Source organism: Myxine glutinosa, chromosome 4, assembly GCF_964187855.1.
Source record: "Myxine glutinosa chromosome 4, kmMyxGlut1.1, whole genome shotgun sequence".
NCBI classification, from domain to species: Eukaryota; Metazoa; Chordata; class Myxini; order Myxiniformes; family Myxinidae; genus Myxine; species Myxine glutinosa.
This window is the reverse complement of record NC_136264.1, coordinates 57028245-57050890: the sequence shown is the minus strand read 5'-3', so window position 1 is coordinate 57050890 and position 22646 is coordinate 57028245. Positions and strand designations below refer to the sequence as shown.

The window sequence follows — 22646 nt, the reverse complement described above, 5'->3', positions numbered from 1 at the left end:
TGTTTCATGGAATAACTACCGGGACGCCCTTTTTACTTTTACACAACACTGGAGGCAGGAGGCGCAGAATAAACAATAATAATAATAAAGCACACAATAAAAAAATACAGTCCTCATATCCGCAACAATATATATATATATATATATATATATATATATATATATACACACACAGGAGTACAAGAATCAAGATTGGCCTACTTTTGTTACACCTTCTTCAAAATGTCATCACCTCTTTCTTTTTTCTTTCCATGATGCAAGAATCAACATATACTTTATTGATAAAGTATTGCACAAGTATTTTTTAGCCGCGTCGCAGACGCTGGTCATAGAGTGCCCTCTGCTGTTGTTGTTGTTCTTCTTCTTGTGCTTCTTCTTCTTCTTCTTCTTCTTGTTGTTCTTGCAGAGAAGACAAAACCTCAAAGCTCCACCCATTCTGGGAACCATAGCTCCACCCATTTTGGGAGAGGCTTCATATAAACAAATATCCACCATTTTATTAACTCGCATAGCTTTGAGGCCTGTTTTGTAGGCCTGTGGTGTCTTCATCTCTCACACAGTTTTATTTCAAATCAAATTCGATATATCATTTCATTTTTCACAGTTGCTAACATAGTTTTAGACTCGGTTAAAAAAAACAGGAAGAAAATCCGATGAAAGTTGCCCTTTATAGAACGAAATGAATTCTCAAAGGCCTGTAACTTCAAGTCCATTGAGATTTTTTTTTTCTAAATCGCGGCATGGTCAGTCATACACCGCCCGAAATAACAGACGGGAAAATGCCGAGATATATTAAAAATTCGTCCATTTGATGACAATCGTCACGATGAAATATTTAATTTATACGTCGTCACAATAATGTGGAGAGAGGAGCATAGCTTCGTTCACGTGTCGCCACACACGGGAAATTGCCGAGATTTTTTTTTTTTAAATCGCGGCATGGTCAGTCATACACCGCCTGAAATAACAGACGGGAAAATGCCGAGATATATTAAAAATTCGTCGCCACACACGGGAAATTGCCGAGATATATTTTCACTTTGCACAAAAATAACATCAAGTAATCGAATCAATAGGAATGTCCTGTGCCTATAACATCGACGTTATAGGCACAGCTGCATCTAGGCATTGTGTAACATCGACGCGGCTTTTGTTTTAATTAAACCTTTTTGTACTTGTTGTTACAGAAATGCATACGAGTTGGTCCTGCTCCAGTACCGACTGAGAAAACATGAAATAAAGACATGAAAGTGTGCTTTTGTGTGCAGTATCACATTATTTTCATAATAAACATCAGTCTAAAAATCATTTTATATTCTCATAAATAATCTTTGATGCTCGTGTACCATATTTTGTCTCATTTAAGACGACCAGAAATAAGAATAATGGTTCTGAAAAACAAAAACTGCAATAAAATATATAAATACATGACATCTCATGAATAAATATACAAACCCTTCACTAAGGCTGATTTATTAAAAACAAACGGAATACACAACAATCTCGGGGATTTCCAAATTAATTAATTAGACAGTCAGAAAGTTGTAACGTTTTCAGTTGTTACAGTACCCTGCCAGGGTCAGAGATGAGCTCTTCTTCTTCTTCTTCTTCTTCATTACTTCCAGGGCAGTAGGGCTGTAGGGTTCAACAATGAAAACCATTGTTAAATAGGGTCAAGTACCAAAGATGTTTGGAATAAGGGTAGGAATATGTAATTTGTTCAAGATGCTGTTAACTCACCAAGTCTTCATTAAATGATCTTTTAGTGTAGGATCTTTAACGTGGAACAAATAATGCCAGCATATGGGACACCCAGCTTAACGTCCATCTGAGAGACCAGATCATTTGTGATGGAACACCCTGACATGCAAGGCACCATTCTGACAATTTACTGTCGTGTCAGAAACCGAACCCAGACGACACAGATCAAAGGGTAAGTGCACTCCGTCCGCACCGTCCTGCCGTTCCCAGCTACAATCAAAATCACAAGTGTTGTTCTCCAATTTAAACTACGACATTATTGTACTACCATAGTACATTGTAAACCATTTTTTATGTGAGCGTGTGTGTAAAACTACCCCACTGCGAGATAATAATAAATAAATAAAATCCAAAGGTAATCTTGAATTTGAATAAATAGGGAATCACAAACAATATGATAGCAATCATACTTCACTGTACAAGATGGAAAAAAACCTTTCACAAATCAAGATCATTGGTTGGAACAAAAACTGTGAAAAGCCTAAATATTTTATTGAGTTTTGATTGACTAAATCATCGAGAAAATACAAAAGCAATAATTTGATAACATTCTCAATCACAGAAACATATTTTTGTGTTGGAGCCTCTTCGGCTCCGACGAATGGTTACCTCCCGAAAAGTCAGCTTCTTCTTGTTTCCCATGGAGGTTAGCATATATCATTCAACGTTTTGTTTATTTCATCTATTGTTCTACCTGTCTGTCGATGCAGATCGAATTTTGGCCTGGCAAGATCGTCAAGAGGTATATTAAGCAAGGGAAGATCGAACACATATGTACACTGGCCTTTGAGCCGTCTTTCCTGGATTTAAATCTCGGCCCAGCTAAAAACTGTCATCCTGATGTTTCGCAAGTACGGCAATGCAGCAATGTGTGTGCCGTCCCTCGGTTGGAGAACGGACGTCCTGTCAGCCAGCATTAGTGGCTGGACGTTAAAGAACCCATGGCGTCATTTGTAAAGACTATATGGCTCCCTGGCCAAATTCCGGGCCTAATTGACTGTTGGGAAGGCAATGGCTAATCATCCAGAATATAACCAGTGCCAAGAAACTGATTCGGCAGCACCGAAGCTCTATAAAGAGTATGGTACACATCTCACGTTTTTACACAACAGTTGAAACTCTCCATTTTCTATCACAGAAATCTGTGTCTGGGTACCCATCTGTTCCAAATTCGATTCTTACATTCATGACAATCAAATCTATCATTGCAAGTATGATTCGTTGCTATTCCACAGCCTATTTATTCATCACATGCAAAGTACCACTTCAGTTCCAGAATCCATGATTTTGAATCAATGGAGTCAGAGATTATGAAACAACGCGTTCCCGAAAAGTTTAGTGAATGTCGATACATTCACAACATTGAAAATGAACCGTATATAATTTGCCTCCAAAAAATGCTTCTACATAATGTAATTTATCACCCCAGGAACATTCCTATTCTTTTGGGATATAATGTCAGTATGTTCCTTCACACAGGTGCAGAAGTGTAAGCAAAAGCATTCTGGCACATCTCGATCACTTTCTCCATCGTCTCATGTGTCCTGAAATTCCAGATGAAATTTCTGTTGCGCGTTTGTTTTGCCCAAAATAATCCACAAAATTTCCATCCGGATCCAGAAGGTACATTATGATCGTATGGTCCACCTAATGGCGGGGTGGGAAAGAGAAATTGTTTTCTGTTACCACCGCGGGAATTCACAAGGCTCGTGCTTCAAGCCAGGATGTTAAACATCTTGGGGCATGGTGGAGACATAAAGGGCAAATCAAACTCCTCACAATATAATCGTCGTCTTCATCCTTTGGCCCGGCGCTGTAATACACACGGAAGGAGCGAGATGCTTGGTCTACCTGCTCTTGAGTCCCCGTCAAGCCAATGAGCTTTGGAGAGAACTCTGCAATATAAGAGCAATGCATCATGCAGATGCTAGGAATTGCTAGAAGGTGCTGAAAACAAGTCCAGAAACAATTTGAGAAGCAAAGCTTTTTGAATAACCTTGAAGGAAAATAACAACACCCACGGATTCAAAAATGAGAGCTGCATAGGTTTGTGGGGTGGAAGAGAATTGGGAAGGCTGACCTTTAACGTATCGTGCCGTGGCTGGGACATCATCCCGATCAGGGTCGATGGTGATGAACAGAGGAGTGAGGTTTGGTAGCGACGGAATGTCATCTGGAGGGAGCGCAGATCTTCAATCAGAAAACAATAATCTTACCATCAAGGCAACATGTATTATGTAAACCAAGCAAGAAGACAAATTGATGCTACTTTAGCAAGACTAATGCAGCGATAAACTTACGATAACCTATTAATAATTATTAGTCTTATTCACCGATGGTATCCACGACTTCCACCATCTTTTCCAGCTCTTCGGGGCAAATATCCGGGCAATGTGTGAAGCCAAAGTAAAGAAGAATCCACTGGCCCAGGAAATCCTTGTCACTACGGGGGTTTCCATAGTGGTCAATTAGTGAGAAGGGGCCTCCTAGTGCTGGCCTTCCAATGGAGCGTGTCTGGTCCTGTTCCAAGCCTGCTGGTGGCAATCAAATCATTTTGTTAATATTTTTCCTGTACAAGAACAAGGCTCAGGAAAAAGCGAGGTGGCATACAGTAAAAAGGTAATAAAGTGATCGTGGGGCAAATGTTTGACCTAACAACGGAAACGACAAACAGGAAAATGGGAGAGAGAGTACGGGAGGAAACAAGAACCTGCAGTTAAGAGCGGTGGATACCTATGGAAAGTCCCATCAACTCTCCCTGGGTACCCACCCCAGTTACATGCAAAATCAAATGCTGTTTTCAAAAGTCAAATTAAAACGTACATTTTAAAAATATTTCAAAAGACCAGTCCTCAATACGCACATCCTACTCTTCGAATGTTCAAACGAATGATATTCACACAGGGAAACACAAAGCCCCACTGAGCATATTCCTTCCAATAACTCACGTTCCTCCTTGATTCCCTTGTAGAACTTCATGATGGCCAACAAGGTTCCTCCTATTACTATTGTTAAGCCCAGGGAGCGCCAGGTTATTGGCTGCGCACGCAGGCACACACAAAATTAAAATGCAAGGGGATGCTCAAAGTTTCAAGGCATTTGTACATATACCCATCAGCAAGCCACAAATGACAATAGTTACCATAAACAACACTGGACACTTCAAATAAATTTGTGGCAAAAAGGACTTAATCCTTTTTAATGAAGACAATGGAGTAAATGTTTTTACAGTAGAGAGTTGGGTTCACATTTGTTTCTGTCGAGAAAAATCTCAAGCCAATAATGCTTTTGTATTCACGTACAGCATACACGAGTATACTGTATATACATTATTCATTATATATATATATATATATATATATATATATATATATATATATATATATATATATATATATATATATATATATATATTGTTGTGGATATGAGGATTGTGTTTTTTATTGTGTTTTTTTTTTTTTTTGCTTTATTCTGGACCCTCCTGCCTCCAGTCTGTGTATAAAGGTCAAAGGGCGTTCCCGTAGTTAATTCCATAAAACATACACGAAAGACACCATATATCCCTGTTCAGTAGTTATATCCTTATTATGTGTATTAGTGTAAGGCTGTGTCTTCCATTAATTGACACTCCATTGCACTGCATTAAATAAAGTAGATCCCTCCGACATGGCATCTTCAAAGTGCCAGGTTTGCCAGGTTTGCTGCAATTGCCAACTGCATTTGGGCGGTTTTCTTCGTTCGCCATTGCTGCCCTTTGGCTGGGGCTAGCTCGAATCGCCCAAAACCACCATTGGCCACGAGGTAAGGTCGGGGAAGAAGGGCGTGTCTCCACCTCGTCATAGAGGGGAGGAGTGAACCAGCCCTTGCCGACCAACCCAGAACGAGGGGTTGGCTTTAGAGGGCGGAGAAAGAACGTTTGGGGGAGGTTCGCAAAAGGGTCAAGGGTGGGGCTTATATAACCCGAGGAAGACGCCCCCAGAGAGAGTGGAGGAGGGAGGAGATCAGAACACAGACAAGCCTGAAGAGAGTCCTGGAGTTTGTGAGAGAGGGAGAGAGAACCCGTCACGCCAGACCCCCCACCAGCAGCGTTGGCTCCACCAAGCAGCTCCGACCCGTTACCCCGCGCATGACAGGATCAGTGGCATCGGCGGCCGTCGAGGTCCAGCCCGACGTCCCGTGCGGGATCAAGCTCCAGCCAACTCCGTGCCTTCCCTCCCCCTCCAGCCACCCACCTCCTGTCATTCCTGCCTGCAATTTCCTCATTCGTGTGTGTGAGTTTGTTCTGTTTGTCTTGTCCCTGGGTTAATTAAGACTGTAGGTAAGCTAGCATTGCACTGTGTCTCCTTGATTCCTTCTGTCTTTATTTTATTATCTTTCCTTCTTCCTTGGTTTCTTTGGTCCTGCACATAGTAATAAATTATATTCGTATTGCAAAACCTTTTTGTCTTCTTCTTCTCCTTCACATCCGTGTCGCTTTTGTCTTTTCCATATTGAATATCTGTGGCGCGATTTTGGCCAACGTTCAGGAATCGGGGTAACTGTTAGGGCCGCGGCGCCATCCGCTCGGCAAATTAACATCTTATCCGCGGTCCGTAACAATATGTATATATATATATATATATATATATATATATATATATATATATATATATATATTGTTATAGATCGCGGTTAGATGTTATAGACCGAGCGGTGGTTTAGAACCGCGACCTAACAAAACTCACCCGATTCACCCAGACTTTGGCCGTATCGCACCCCAGCTGCTCAATGAGGGAAAAGACGAAAACGACGCAATGCAAAGAGGAAAACGAAGACAAAAAGGTTGGAAATACTACTAAATTTATTTCTACTATTTACACACAAGCAACAAAAAGCAATTCAGTTTATTTACAAGTACAAGACGCATGTGACACAGTGCAAATTTAGCTTATCTACAGACTTAACTTATTACCCAGGACAGAACAAACAAAGACGACTCACACGGGGAATGCCAGGGATGGCAGAAGGTGGATGGCTGGCGGGAGAGGAAAGGTCCAAGGGGGGGGTCTTGCAGCACAACCGGCGCGTTCAGCAGCCGCCGTTCCGTTTCGGCCCTGCTCCGAACCGCCGTTCAGGCCCCCTTTGGCGGTCGGGTGTCGCGGCTGCGGCGGCCTCCGTCCGCTGCGTTCCCAGGACTTGTCTCACTGGTCTGGTCCCTCAACCCTCAACTCTTTCTTGCTTCTCTCACTCCTCACCACCGACTTCTCTCTCTGGCAACCGACTGTGACCAACTCCTTGCAACTCTCTTTCTTCTTCTCTTCTCTTCTCATCTCATGCTCATCTCCAAGGCCTCTCTCATAAAGCAGTCCCTTACAGTCGCTTTTATCACCTCCAGCGAAATCAAGCCGCCGACTCCGAGGGCACACCTACCGGGTCACTCACCGCGGCCCTGGTTGGTCGCGCGACCCTCGGGCTCCGCCCCGGACGACGACGGGCGGGGCGCGCCCCTCCCCTCCTCTGACGAGGTGGAGACACGCCTTTCTTCCCTGACTCGAGCCTCGTGGTCAATGGCGGTTATTTGAGGGGAGGTGATTGGGAATCGAGGCTCAGCAATGACGAGAGGGGATGTAATATGGCAATCGAGGGTCGGCAATCACGAAAGGGGGGATGTGAAGGAAATGGGGATTTTTGGGGATGGGAATGGAAGGGGATCTATTCTCTTTCACTGGTGCAATGGAGTATTTCAATTAATGGGAGACACAGCCTTATCTTAAAACACAGAATAAGATATAACTATCGAACATGAATATCCTATGATTGGCTGACGTGTATGCTTGTGGACTATGGGACGCCCTTTTGATCTTACACAGCTCCGGAGGCAGGAGGCACAGCACAACAACAATAATAATAATCATACAGCACACAATAAAAAAAAATATATGCAGTCCTCATATCCACAACACTGCACTCTCCTCCTCTTAGGCACGTCCCGGGCCTACAACTTTTAGCTTTAGCGTGACACGTAGGTGTAGTTCCCTCTATTTTTAACCTGACCCTGAGTGCGACAGTTTAAACATAAATAAATGTGTCCCGCTGCTCCATTGCACCCTGCCTAACAGACTTTCGCCCACAGTTAACCGAATTGCGGAATGGTCTTCAAACTATACACTGACGGTGGGGAGCATTATTTACAATGACTCTGCTTTTATTTACAAAACTAACCCAGGACCTGTAATTGTTCTTTCTGGGGGGAGGACAGTCTGCTCTGCATCAATGCACCACTAAAGCACCCAAAAACGCACCAATACACACCCAAGCACCAATCGGTGCAGTCCCCATTGTTCAATGAATAAAATAAAACCAACAAACCCAACCCTGCAGGTGTCTCTTGCTCTTCGGCTCCCTCTGCTGGTTATCATTATTTCTTCCAGTTGTTGTCATTTTCATTTGCTTTGCTTACTGGCGGCCTATTTGCAATAAAGCTTGCCCAAACGTGTCCATTTTATTTATCTTTATTTATGGCCCACAGGGCCGACTACGTGTGGTTCACCTGTGGGGCATCGGTGCCCTGTGGCCAAGGTCCGCCAGCAAGATTTCGGGCCCTCATGGCCGGTTCCAGCAGAGGGGCCTTGCCCCAACCCATGGGGTCCATAAGTGGTGCTCGGCCACTGACATGTGGTCCATAATGTGGTGCATCAATGCAGACAGCTGGTTCTGGAATTTCGGGCGCACAATGGCCGACCCACGCACGCTCCCCCCGGCGCCCAACGGCGCTCAGGTCCTCATGTGGGAGACAAAAGGGGGGACAAGACAGATGAGCGAGGGGTAAGGTCTCAAGGGTACACATCAAAAAGGCAATGCAAGGCGAAATGCGTACGGAGGGCGAAGTGAGAAAGCTCGTCCCGACCGTACGTCACCCCCCTGTTACCTAGCCCACCCTTGCCCTTACCCCATATGTACAAACCCTACACATTACCAATTCGTCACTACTGTCACGTCCTCCCCATATTTCCCCTATACCAAATTCGTCACCACAATCCCTCTACTTCAAAAATTTGCCATCATCAATTCATCGTCAATCCTCATAAGGAGGCAGAGATGGGACATCAAAGCACAATGTCACACCCACGTCATGATGCGTCTCACAATCCAAACATTTGCATCATAAAAAATAATTAAACATGGCATGGTGTGGAGTACCTGTCACCTCAGGTGAGTGGATGCAGATGGTGCGAGGAGATCCTTCATCCTAACTATTTTCTAAATGACTTTAACACACTTTACACTACCCGGGGTCTTTCTCCGGCCAAACCATTGGCCCTCTTACACTATGGGTTCTAACAACCAATCCCCATTGACCAAACTGTGGTGCTTCTCAATTTGGGGTCTCACTCCCCCGATTCATCTCCCGGTGCCCTCGCACAATTTCTGGGCCGCGACATGTAGCTCTCCCAACAGGTCTACCCACCTGCACACCTCCACCACTGTAGTTGCCACCCGAGCTTACCTAGCTCCTCACCCTAACCTATCTAACTGGGGGCAGCCCCTCTCCTGGCTCTGTCACCCCATGGTGCCCTCTGGCACTGGGCTACCCGGGTCCGTCCTCCGGATCCTCGGGCCCCATCCACAACAACTACTACCGGCTCCCAGAGCCCACCTGCGGCCTCACCTGGCCGACATCCTCACAGTGGTGGAGTGCTCAAACAACTACACACACTAACAGGCTACACGCCCAGCCATTTCCACAACACTAATGCACCCATCCAAATACCATTCTTTCACCCGCACCACAGATGCCAATATCCAACCACAATTTACCTATACCCTCTACCTAACACTTAAACTACCCTCCCCGGGTATTCGTGATGGGGGTCCACTCTTCCCCCATTCACACCTCTGCACCATCCACTCCACAGTTTCCCCCATACTCACTCCACGACCATCCATTCCAATACTCCCTATACTCCATACCATTTATTCCATACACCTGTCTTTCATTCACCTGTCGTTGCACACCTGTGCAATCCTACCTGGTGCCACCTGCACCCTCCTCCTCTTCCTGGACCAGTTGGTCAACACAACACACAATCACCACTACTCCCTCATACACTGCTCCACACACCTGTTCAGTTGCACACCTGTGCAATCACACCTGTTCAATCCTCACCTGTTCAATCCTCACACACACGGCATCATCTCAGCTAACTACTCCCCTCTGAAACTTGCGCTTCCCAGTCGTCCCTTTAAACTATTGCGCTCCCACGTCATTATAATCCACACTAATCTACCTGCGTCCCCACTACAGGTATCAGTCACTAACTAAACTTAACGTTACCTAATGTCAATCTTCGCTAGATCCCTACCAATATAACCTAACCCACCCGGGCTAGTTTTCACTGCCATACACCCCATAATCTAGTGCTCCTTTGCCCCCACATCTGTGAGGGATGGTGGATTTGCCATCCCACCACATCGGGGGTCTCTCACTATCAATTTTGTTCGTCCAAATCCAACAATCAAAAATTTTCCATTTACTGCCAATTCTATTCACTTTTCTAAATTTTGTATCAAATCACTACTATCACTATCACCATCACCCGTCTACTTATTACATCCTCTCGGTGCGCCAATTCACATCTACAGCCCGGCTTCGTACAGCCGAGCAATGAATGCGGGTTCTTTTGTGTCCGCGGCTGGATACGTCCCGCATTCGGGGCAGGGACGGAGGCTTACCCGGGCCGAGATCCCATGCACCACCTCGGCGTGAAGCCATCCAATGTCCCGATCTCGACCTGCCGGCACGTCTCAATAGAAAGTGGTCGCCATGACGACCCTTCCTATCGGGCTGCCCGCTCCGCCTAGTGGAGCCCGGACGCGGCCGCTCCACGCGAGGCCCAGCGTGGATCGCGCACGGCGGTCCTTTCGAACCCGCCGTGGCTCGGATCTCCGCTGGTTCTCGCGGCACGCGAAGCCCGGCACGCACCGAGGGCCCGATCCGGCTAAAAGTCGACCTAACCTTTAACCCGGTTATCGTCGACGCCTCACCTGCAGGCTTACATGCATACGCTACCCCTTTCGTGCTCATACATGCAGCCGTTCCCATTCTCCTCGTACCTTTCCTTACACACCCCGGTACACTCACTCCGCCCATCGACTTGGTCACACACCTGACCACCGAACACCTTGGCACACATTCGTCGCTCGCACACCTCACCAATACACCTCTTCGCGCCCCTTTCTCGGTCACCTCCTTTGTGACAATCACAGGTGTGCTCTCACCCGCACACCCAACCACGTGTCTCACTACCAATTCCAGCGTGCATTCCCACTCACGCTCTACCATTCCAGGTGTGCATCCTTCTATTCCAGGTGTACATCCTCGCTCACCTGCCACAACCAACTAACGCTCCGTTTCACTCTCACTACTCTCACCTCCACTCTCGGTCGCGCACTCACCCTTCCTCTCGACAGCGCACTCTTTCCTCATGCACCCGTCCGTTACACACCTTTCTCGCGCACACTCTGCCGCACCTTGTCCCGTTACACCCTCTGTAACACTCACCACAGGCATGCATTCTCCCTTACTCTTGACAGCATGCGCTTTCCCCATGCACCCGTCCGTAACACACCTTTCTCGCGCATCCTCCCGCGCACACTTTTTCGTTACCTCCTCCGTAACACTCACCACACCGCGCTCCCCTGTGCTCCCTCGCACACGCGCTACGACCGACTCACTCCTGACGGCACACTCACTCCTCGGCGTGCACTTTTTTCTCACACACCCCATGGTCGGACATTCTCGCACACCTCTTTTTTCGCACACCTGTCCTGTCACACACCTCACCAACGGCCTTTCACGAACACCCGGATCCAAACCAATCCCCAAGCCGACTGAAGCTTTCCTCACATCATATACATTGCCACTCACCTCCGTACTTTGTCTCCGCACCTCCTTTGCCACCTGCAAACTCTTTATTTGGTTAGTGAGCATCACATCATGATTTGAACACAGACCTTGTACACATTCCAACACCTCCTCCTGGATTTCTCTTTTAGTTTCTGTTCGTCCCTTCTTAATTTCACTCACCTCTTCTCCCACTTCCTCTAATTTTTGTTTAACCTCTTTTATTTCTCGGTGCGTCCCTTCAAGTTCGTCCTCTAAGGCTACCGTGACCGTCTCTATGTGCATCCTCACCTGCCGGTCCTTTGTCTCCATTATCTCTGTCACCTCCTCCACCCTCATTGTCAGTTCCTCCCGTACCATCTGACATTGCCTCTGCGTCGCTATTAATTCGTTTTTAATTTCTTTTTGTGTCGCCTTTAACCCTCCTAGTACCGCAGTGTTCTTTTGAACCTGCTCCACTAACTTAGTTTGTCCCTCTGTCAGCTGCTCCACCTCCTCCGTCAGATCTTCTATTCCCCCTTGTAACTTAGCCGTATTATTCCTCACTTCTTTCTCTATACGCTTTTCGCCTCGCTTTACCTCCTCGCGTAGCCCCGAGACCTCCTCACTCACCCCTCGTCGTATTTCCTCCATCTGGTTCCCCATCTGTTCGATTTCCCGGGCGGATTGTTCCCCTATTTCCCGCAATTTGTCCTCCATCCTATTTTCTAACCCCATTAACCCATTTTTCACCCCCTCTATCCCATTGTCTAACCCCTCAAATTTCTTGTCTAACTCCTTAAAATTATTGTCTAACCCCTCAACGGTACCCCTCGCTTCGTCCCTCATTACCCCTATTTTGCCCTCCAATCGCTCACCCTGAGCATCCGTCCGGTTCCCCATTACCCCCAATTGGTTCCTCATTACCCCCAATTGCTCACTATTCTGGGCCATAAGGGCCTTCATTTGTATAAAAAAAAGGTTCAAATCCATTGGCATCTCCGGTTCGCCTACCGCGACCATGGGCGTGGCTAAATGTGGCGCCGCTGTAATCACGTGCGCTAGAGCGCCATTTTGTGCACCTGAAATTCCCGCAACCACATTGCCATTTTCCTCCTCCCTTTCTTCCCCGAAGTCCTGGGTTACTTCTAACCCCTCTATCTCTCCCACCGGCATCCCGTCGCCTTGGACAGCCATGGCGCGATTTCAAAATTCGAGTTTCGTAAAACAAATCCAAATTTTTTTTTTCCGTTATAATTTCGGCGAGCGCAGTAACCGCGGGACCGCGCTCCGAATCGATTCGGTCGAGCGCCGTACGCGCTCCGGCTCGATTTTCCCTCCCAAAATTTGGGCCTAACTAATTTAGTCCCGGGTCCGAATCTCACTCCTCGACACCAATTGTTATTGTACTAACACAATTGGTGTCCAAAATTTGGGCTAAATAAATTTAGTCCCAGGTTCGAATCCCACCTCCTGACTCCAATTGTTATAGATCGCGGTTAGATGTTATAGACCGAGCGGTGGTTTAGAACCGCGACCTAACAAAACTCACCCGATTCACCCAGACTTTGGCCGTATCGCACCCCAGCTGCTCAATGAGGGAAAAGACGAAAACGACGCAATGCAAAGAGGAAAACGAAGACAAAAAGGTTGGAAATACTACTAAATTTATTTCTACTATTTACACACAAGCAACAAAAAGCAATTCAGTTTATTTACAAGTACAAGACGCATGTGACACAGTGCAAATTTAGCTTATCTACAGACTTAACTTATTACCCAGGACAGAACAAACAAAGACGACTCACACGGGGAATGCCAGGGATGGCAGAAGGTGGATGGCTGGCGGGAGAGGAAAGGTCCAAGGGGGGGGTCTTGCAGCACAACCGGCGCGTTCAGCAGCCGCCGTTCCGTTTCGGCCCTGCTCCGAACCGCCGTTCAGGCCCCCTTTGGCGGTCGGGTGTCGCGGCTGCGGCGGCCTCCGTCCGCTGCGTTCCCAGGACTTGTCTCACTGGTCTGGTCCCTCAACCCTCAACTCTTTCTTGCTTCTCTCACTCCTCACCACCGACTTCTCTCTCTGGCAACCGACTGTGACCAACTCCTTGCAACTCTCTTTCTTCTTCTCTTCTCTTCTCATCTCATGCTCATCTCCAAGGCCTCTCTCATAAAGCAGTCCCTTACAGTCGCTTTTATCACCTCCAGCGAAATCAAGCCGCCGACTCCGAGGGCACACCTACCGGGTCACTCACCGCGGCCCTGGTTGGTCGCGCGACCCTCGGGCTCCGCCCCGGACGACGACGGGCGGGCGCGCCCCTCCCCTCCTCTGACGAGGTGGAGACACGCCTTTCTTCCCTGACTCGAGCCTCGTGGTCAATGGCGGTTATTTGAGGGGAGGTGATTGGGAATCGAGGCTCAGCAATGACGAGAGGGGATGTAATATGGCAATCGAGGGTCGGCAATCACGAAAGGGGGGATGTGAAGGAAATGGGGATTTTTGGGGATGGGAATGGAAGGGGATCTATTCTCTTTCACTGGTGCAATGGAGTATTTCAATTAATGGGAGACACAGCCTTATCTTAAAACACAGAATAAGATATAACTATCGAACATGAATATCCTATGATTGGCTGACGTGTATGCTTGTGGACTATGGGACGCCCTTTTGATCTTACACAGCTCCGGAGGCAGGAGGCACAGCACAACAACAATAATAATAATCATACAGCACACAATAAAAAAAAATATATGCAGTCCTCATATCCACAACAATATATATATATATATATATATATATATATATATATATATATATATATATATATATATATATATATATATATATATATATATATATACATATACATATATACATATACATATACACACACACACACACACACACACACACACACACACACACACACACACACACACACACACACACACACACACACACACACACACTTTGATAAAAGACTTCAGTGGATGTGCCACTACTAATGAATGCGTGAACATTGTTGAGGTCAGTGTGCGGGGCTTATTTCATTTGCCCTCTCACTCGTCAGCACGCAATAAACACCATTTGTACTTTGCGCCAGTGTGCCAGTGCGTCGTGGCATTGCTTTGTGTGAGCACGTGATTGTGGAGTCTGGCGCTTTCGTAGAAAATGTCGAAGTTTGGAGAAAACATGCAAACATGACATTTTGTTTTAAACTTGGCAAGACAACTACAGAAACACACAAATGGCTCGGGCAGTCTACACAAGTGGTTTCAAACGTTTTGGGAAGGAAATGAGTAGCTGGAAGATGACAAAAGAAGCGGTCGTCCGTCAACAGCGCAAACGGATGAAAACATCGCTCAAGTCAGCATTGTCGTTCAACCAAGCCAACGATGAACCTTTCGAGAAATTGCGGAAGAGACCAGTCTTTTGTTTGGATCCATTCAGGCCATACTCACAGACGATTTGAACAGGAGACCCATCAGCCCAAAGTTCATTCCGTGCATCCTCACAGATGACCAAAAAATTAAATTGTGTCAATTTTATCAACTTGTTTGATCGATACATTTTGGAGCCAACATTCTTACCCAAGGTGATAACGGGTGATGAGTCGTGGGATTATGGGTATGATCCGGAAACGAAGGCACAGAGCTCCTAGTGGAAGACACCCGCGTCACTGAGAACGAAAAAGGCTCGTTAGTCAATATCGCAAGGAAGTCAAGGACTTGGAAGTCGAGGCAATGCTGATTGCGTTCTTCAACATGGAAGGAATGGTGTCCGCAGAATTTCCTCCCGAGGGTGCTCCCGTTAATGCGGCTTTCTATGTGGAAGATACGAAATGTTTGCGAGAGGCAGTCAGATGGAAAAGTGGAAGAATGCGTAGCTCCTCCATCACGACAATGCGCCCTGCCACACGACACTCTATCCAACAATTTTTGGCAGCAAAAAAACATTCCTGTCATCCCACATCCGCCTTATTTGCCCGACCTGGCACCGTGTGAGTTCTGGCCAATCCCAAAATTGAAACAAACGATGAAAGGGAAGCGATTTGACACAAAGACATCAAATAAACACGACAAATCTTCTGAAGTTGATTACCAAAGAGGACTTCCAGAAATGTTTCTGACAGTGACAAGAACGTTAAAACAAGTGTGTTTGTGTGGGAGGGGAGTACTTCAAAAGAGATTAATGATGTAAGTGTTTAATGTTTAATATAACGATTTTATTCTAACATTGATCGAACTTTTTGATCACACCTCGTGTATATATATATTGTTACGGTTTTCGCCGCCCTTCCTGCCATTACCAAGGGGAGATTAAGCCACTTGTTCTTTTTGGGCCGGCGCAACTGAGAGACTTGAATCGCCCCTCCCGGGCAAACGCAAGGTAGGGTTTCGGGACAATTCTCGCACGTACCTAAATACCTGGGCCGCCGCGGAAGCGGGGAATCAAGCCTCGCACGAGCCACGTGTAATTTGAGTACACCGAGCGGATTGCATACTACGTGGTCTGTGCAGTTTTCTAGTATTGGAACCCGATTAGAACGGTTCTATTCGTACCACGCTTAGTCAATGATGGAAAAGACGAGACGGTCAAATAAAGGAAGAACACAGGTTTAATTATTATTATGTACAATGATCGGTGGAAGCACAGAGACACAGAGCAGTCTTAATCAGTCTTATGTTAAACCCAGACACGGGCCCGATCACACTCACAAGGGGGAAATGAAGGTAGGATGATGTTCACGCGCTGCCTTGGTCGTCCAGGAACGGCCCCGCCCGGCGTGGCTCTCCCCAGTCACAGCACGTCCCGCGATGAAGGCAAGCAGGCGGTGGGAGGGATCCTTGCAGCGCGTCTCTCGAACAAAGGGCAGAGCAGGCAGGCGTGAGGGAAATGTACGCGTCTCTCGCCAGGCTTGGTGGTTTTCCACAGCGCGTTTAGTTGCCGGCGCGCTATCACTCACGTAACCCAATAGAGGCTCTGCCTCAAGCTCAACCGAGCGTTTAATTGGTAAGAGCGCTTATAGCTTGGTTCATGCGCGTCTTCTCTCAGAACTCGTAACTTGCTCAACACTCACAGAACTTCAAACTTGTTCAAGCGCCTCCCTCCACAGAACTGCTCGAGCTCAACATCCAGCGCCTCTCCCATAACTCATCAAGCTCATCACCCCGCAGAACTGCTCAAGCTCATCACCCAGCTCATAACTGGCGTGGGGGCTTCGCGCAACGGGTTATATTGCCAACCCCCTTAGCTCTCTCGAATGTTCTAACCACGCCTTGTGACGCAGTGCCGCAGCCACTCCCTTCGAGCCCTGATTGGTGGCTCGCTCTTACCATCTGCTTCTCCTCCGCCCTCCTTCGGTCTTGCCTCGATTTGCCAGGCCTGCCTCGTGTTAATTTGCGCCAAAAGTCAAAAGCGGCATAAGGCGGCGTAAGGCGGCATAAGGCGGCATAAGGCAATGAAAGGACCTAACTCTCATTATTCTACTCAACGCAAGACTAACACGGCTATGCTTACATTTACTATGAAATAACTGAACTATTGCGAGGCTACGTGTTGTAATGTGACTAAACTATGAGGGGGAAAATTAACCTTTATATGTACAGACTCAAAACCGCAACAATATATATATATATATATATATATATATATATATATACATATACATATACATATACATATATATATATATACATATACATATATATATACATATACATATATATATACATATATATATATATACATATACATATATATATACATATACATATATATATATACATATACATATATATATACATATTGTTGCGAATATGGAATTTGGCCTCCATATCCGCTTGTAAATATTCCCCTATTTTCTCCAATACTCCCCAACTTTCCCCGATCCCCCATTCCCTAGTCCCATTGCATGTAAATAACAATCAGTAGAGCCGACCTTCCCCTTATTCCCCCATTAAATGTCGTGCCCAGGTCCACCGCACCACACGTAGACAACTTTCGGACATCTTCCTAGTTATTCTTATTCTATGTCAGTTAAGGCCTCGTCTCCATTAATTATGACTCTTCGTTGCACCAGAATGTGATTATATGGCATCAGTAGTGAGTTTAGGACCTTTCCCATACCTCCTTCCATCTTCTTCCCCAACAATTACAACAACAACAGAGGAGATGGCGGCGGAGCGGGGGAGGATGCGTCCTCACACCGGCTCGATTAGCGCCATAGACCATGCGCTCCACGGGGTTACCACGAAGGGGCTCCTTGTCAGCTCCTCGTCAAGGGCGGAGCCTGGTAAACCCCCCGCACGCACCCAATGAGAAGCAACGTGCCGATTCCACGAGGCGGAGCTAACGAGCCGAGGGCGTGTCACTCCCCGCCGGATATACGCGGCCCCGCGCCGGATGTGACGTCAGATGCGCCCCCAGCTTGAGACGACAAGACGCCACCTCGAGCGCTGTGAAACCTCCTGCATCTACTGGACCGTACAGTACCCTGTCCTTGAGCCAAGAGTGCACCTTGAGCCATCGATTCTGCCTTTCCTAGCCATCAATCCCCGTGTGAGTCAGCCTTGTCCCGTTTATCTGTCGTCTGTTGGGAATAATATAAGATTGTGTCTAAGTGCTTGTCTTTCTATGCTGTCCCTCTTGTAGTTGTAATCTAACCTTCCGCCTTAATATAACCTCCTCCGGAGGTCTTGAGAACTGAACCCCTGGTGTCGTATTGTGTTATTGTGATCCAGCCGGGTGTCTTCTTTTTCTTATTGAGTCAGCATCGCGCGACTTCGTCAACGTCGAGTATAGTCGGGTAATTTGTGCGGACACGACGGCCATTCCGCTCGGCCCACTTTAACATCAAAGTCGTGTCTGTAACAATTGGTGTCGGGAGTGAGATTCGAGGCCCGACCAAATTTTGAAAAAAAAAACGAATAGAGGAAAAAAAAAAATTTGGTCAAAATTTGGAGCGGCCGAAATTTGTTTTGTTTTACGAAACTCGAATTTTGCAAGTCGCGCTATGGCGGATCAAGACGGCTGGGGTCCGGTAGGGGAGAGTGAAGCAGGGTCGGTCCAGGACCAAATTGAGGGACATGAGGGACATGAGGAGAGCGAAACAGCTGGGGTAGCAGGTGCACAAAATGGCGCTCTCGCGCACGATGCTTCGGGCGCGCAAAAAGGCGCCTCGCTGGTCACCGTGCCCGCGACCGAAGTAGCGCCGCTGGGAAGATTGGAACTTTTTTTTATACAAATGAAGGCCCTTATGGCCCAGAATAGTGAGCGATTGGAGGGCCGGATGGATGCTCAGAGTGAGCAATTGGGGGTAATGGGAAACCAAATGGGGGTAATGAGGGACGAAGCGAGGGGTACCGGTGAGAAGTTAGACAATAATTTTGAGGAGTTAGACAAGAAAATTGGGAAGTTAGACAATAATTTTGAGGAGTTAGACAAGAAAATTGGGAAGTTAGACAATAATTTTGAGGGGTTAGACAACGGGATAAAAGAAGTGAAAAATGGGTTAATGGGGGTAGAAAATAGAATGGCTGCCCAGGAGAATCAGATAGAGGGAGTGAAAAATGGGTTAGAGGGGTTAGAAAACAGTATGGAAGGCAAATTGAGGGACATGAGGGACCAAGCGGAAAGGGAAGTTAAACAAATGGAGCAGCAGATAGAGGGGGTCAGAATGGGGGTAGAAACCAAACTGGATGCTCACAGGGAGGAAATGGAGCAGATGAGGGTGGCATCTGGGCAGGAGATGCAAGTGATGGGAGAGGAGATCAGAAGAGGAGTGAGTGAGGAGGTCGGAGGAGTGCGCGAGGAGGTGAGGCACTGTGAGGAGCACATGGAAAAGGAGGTGAGAAAGGGGACTGTAAAGTTACAGGGGGGCATAGAGGTCCTGACGCAGGAGGTGGAACAGCTGACGGAGGGACAAAAAGAACTAACGGAGCAGGTTCAAAGGAACACTGCGGTATTAGGAGGGTTAAAAGTGACACAGAAAGAACTAAAAGACGACTTGATAGCGACGAAGAGGGAATGTCAGATGGTACGTGAGGGACTGACAACGAGGTTGGACGAGGTGGTAGAGGTAATGGAGACGAAGGACCGGCAGGTGAGGACGCACATGGAAACGGTCAAGGTAGCCTTGGAGGACGAGCTTGAGGAGACGTACCGGGGAATAAAAGAGGTGAAGCACAAATTAGAAGAAGTGGAAGAAGGGATGAGCGAAATTAAGAAGCGACGGAGAGGGGATAAGAAAGAGATAAAAGAGGAGATAAAAGAATTGGTCCAAAGTCTGTGTTTGGATCGTGATGTGCTCATTAACCGGATGAGGGATTCGCAGGTGATGGAGGAGAAGCGAAGAGGAAGAGGACCCGGTGTAAGTGGTGACCAATATGGTCGTGCGTATGATGCGCCAGGGGATTTAAGGAGCTTGGGGGTCGAGATGGACCCGGGTGTTCGTGAGAGGCCGTTGGTGAAGTGTGCGACAGGTCTGGTGTGCGAAAATGGAGGTGTGCAAGAAAGTCCGACTCTGGGGTGTGTGAGGAAAAAGTGTGTACCAAGGAGTGAGTGTGCTGGCGAGAGTGAGTCGGTCGTAGCGCGTGTGCGAGGGAGCACGTGGAAGCGCGGGGTGGTGAGTGTTACAGAGGGTGTGACGGGAGAGTGTGCGCGAGAAAGGTGTGTGACGGACAGGTGCATGAGGAAAGAGTGCACTGTCAGAAGTAAGGAAGAGTGTCCACCTGTGGTGAGTGTTACAGAGGGTGTAACGGGAGAGTGTGCGCGAGAAAGGTGTGTGACGGACAGGTGCATGAGGAAAGAGTGTGCTGTCAAGAGTAAGGGTGAGTGCGCTGTCAGGAATGGAGGTGAAAGTAGTGAGAGTGACATGGAGCGTGAGTTAGTTGTGACAGGTGAGCGAGGATGTACACCTGGGATGGAAGGATGCACACCTGGAATGGTAGAGCGTGAGTGGGAATGCACGCTGGAGTTGGTGGTGAGGCACGTGGTTGGGTGTGCGAATGAGAGCACACCTGTGATTGTCACAGAGGAGGTGACCGAGGAGGGGGCGCGAAGAGGTGTATTGGTGAGGTGTGCTACCAACGAGTGTGTGCCAAAGTGTTCGGTGGTCAGGTGTGTGACCAAGGCGGTGAGTGGAATGGGTGTACCTGGGTGTGTAAGGAACGGTACGAGGGGCATGGAAACGGCTGGATGTGTGAGCAAGGAACGGGCTGCGGGGTGTAAGCGTCCAGGTGAAGCATCGACGTTACACGGGTTAGAGGTTAGAGCGACTTTTAGCCGAAGCAGGCCCTCGGTGCGTGCCGGGCCTCGCTTTGAACGGCCGCGTCCAGGCTCCACTAGGCGGAGCTGGCAGCCCGATAGAATGTCCCTGGCGACCACTTTTTGTTGAGACGTGCCGGCAGGTCGAGATCGGGACATTGGATGGCTCCACGCCGAGGTGATGCGTGGGATCTCGGCCCGGGTAAGCCCCCGTCCCTGCACCGAGTGCCGGACGCATTCAGCCGCTGGCGCAAAACAACCAGCATCCATTGCTTGGCTTTACGAAGCCGGGCTTTGGACAGGGATTGGCGCACCGAGAGGTATTAGTGAGTCGACTGGGTGATGAGGTTAGTGTTTTGGACCCAAAATTAGAGAAAAACAAAATTAGATGATTGGCAAAGGATTGGCAGAGTGATGATTGGTAATGGTACAGTGATTGGCAGATGATTGGCAAATTTTTAATTTGTTGAAATTTGATGTGCGAAATTGGTAGTGAGAGACCCCCGATGTGGTGGGATGGCAAATCCACCATCCTTCCCATGGGGGGGCAAAGGAGCAATAGCTTATGGGGTGTATGGCAGTGAAAACTAGCCCGGGTGGGTTAGGATATTGTGTGTAGGGATCTAGAGAAGATGACCTTAGGTAACGTTAAGGTTAGTTAGTGACTGATACCTGTAGTGGGGACGCAGGTAGATTAGTGTGGATGATAATGACGTGGGAGCGCAATAGTTTAAAGGGACGACTGGGAAGCGCAAGTTTCAGAAGGGAGTAGTTAGCTGAGATGATGCCGTGTGTGTGAGGATTGAACAGGTGTGATTGCACAGGTGTGCAACTGGACAGGTGTGTGGAGCAGTGTGTGAGTAGTGGGTGTTGTGGATCAGCGCGAATGCGCTTGGGGAGAGAAGGGTGCAGGTGGCACCAGGTGTGAGAGAACAGGTGTGCAAGTACAGGTGTGTGGAGAGAGTTGGAGTAAGTGGTACGGAGTGGTGTGCATGGTGCGAAGGAGTGGATGGGGGAAGAGTGGACCCCTTTCACGAGTACCCGGGGCGGGTAGTGTAAGTGTTAGGTAGAGGGTACAGGTAAATTGTGGTTGGATATTGGCATTTGTGGTGCGGTGGCAGAATGGTGTTGTGGATGGGTGCATTAGTGTTGTGGAAATGGCTGGGCGTGTAGCCTGTTAATGTGTGTAGTTGGTTGGGCACTCCACCACTGTGAGGATGTCGGCCAGGTGAGGCCGCAGGTGGGCTCTGGGAGCCGGTAGAGTTGTGGATGGGGCCCGAGGATCCGGAGGATGGATCGGGTAGCCCAGTGCCAGAGAGGGCACCGAGTGGGGAGAGCGCCAGAGGGCCTGCCCCAGGTAGTTAGGTTAGGGTAAGGAGCAGGTAAGCTCGGAGGCAACTGCAGTGGTGGAGGTGTGCAGGTGGGTAGACCCACTGGGAGAGGTACACGCCACAGCCCAGAAATTGTACGAGGGCACCGGGAGATGAATCGGGGGAGTGAGACCCCAAATTGAAAAGCACCACAGTCTGGCCAATGGGAATTGGTTTTTAGAACCCATAGTGTAAGAGGGCCAATGGTTTGGCCGGAGAAAGACCCCGGGTAGTGTAAAGTTGTTAAAGTCATTTAGGAAATAGTTAGGATTGATGAACCTGTCGCACCATACGCAGCCACTTACCTGTGGTGATGATGATGACTCCACACCTGTGTTTTCTTTGTTTGTGTTGCAGAAATGAGAATTGTTGTTGGATTTGTGAGACGCAT

General features: G+C 47.7%; 1 protein-coding gene across 1 annotated transcript in view; it reads right to left on the bottom strand.

The window, feature by feature from the left end:
* Positions 1-2234: 2234 nt before the first annotated feature.
* Positions 2235-22646, bottom strand: part of LOC144891715 (protein SCO1 homolog, mitochondrial-like) — a 60053-nt gene continuing 39641 nt past the window's right edge. The window contains exons 3-7 of the mRNA XM_078775723.1: positions 4710-4800; positions 4095-4292; positions 3842-3934; positions 3541-3656; positions 2235-3408 (exon numbers count right to left, since the gene is read on the bottom strand). Coding sequence (XP_078631849.1) covers positions 3280-3408; positions 3541-3656; positions 3842-3934; positions 4095-4292; positions 4710-4800 — 627 coding nt within the window. The 3' untranslated portion in view covers positions 2235-3279. The remainder of the gene's footprint in view (positions 3409-3540; positions 3657-3841; positions 3935-4094; positions 4293-4709; positions 4801-22646) is intronic.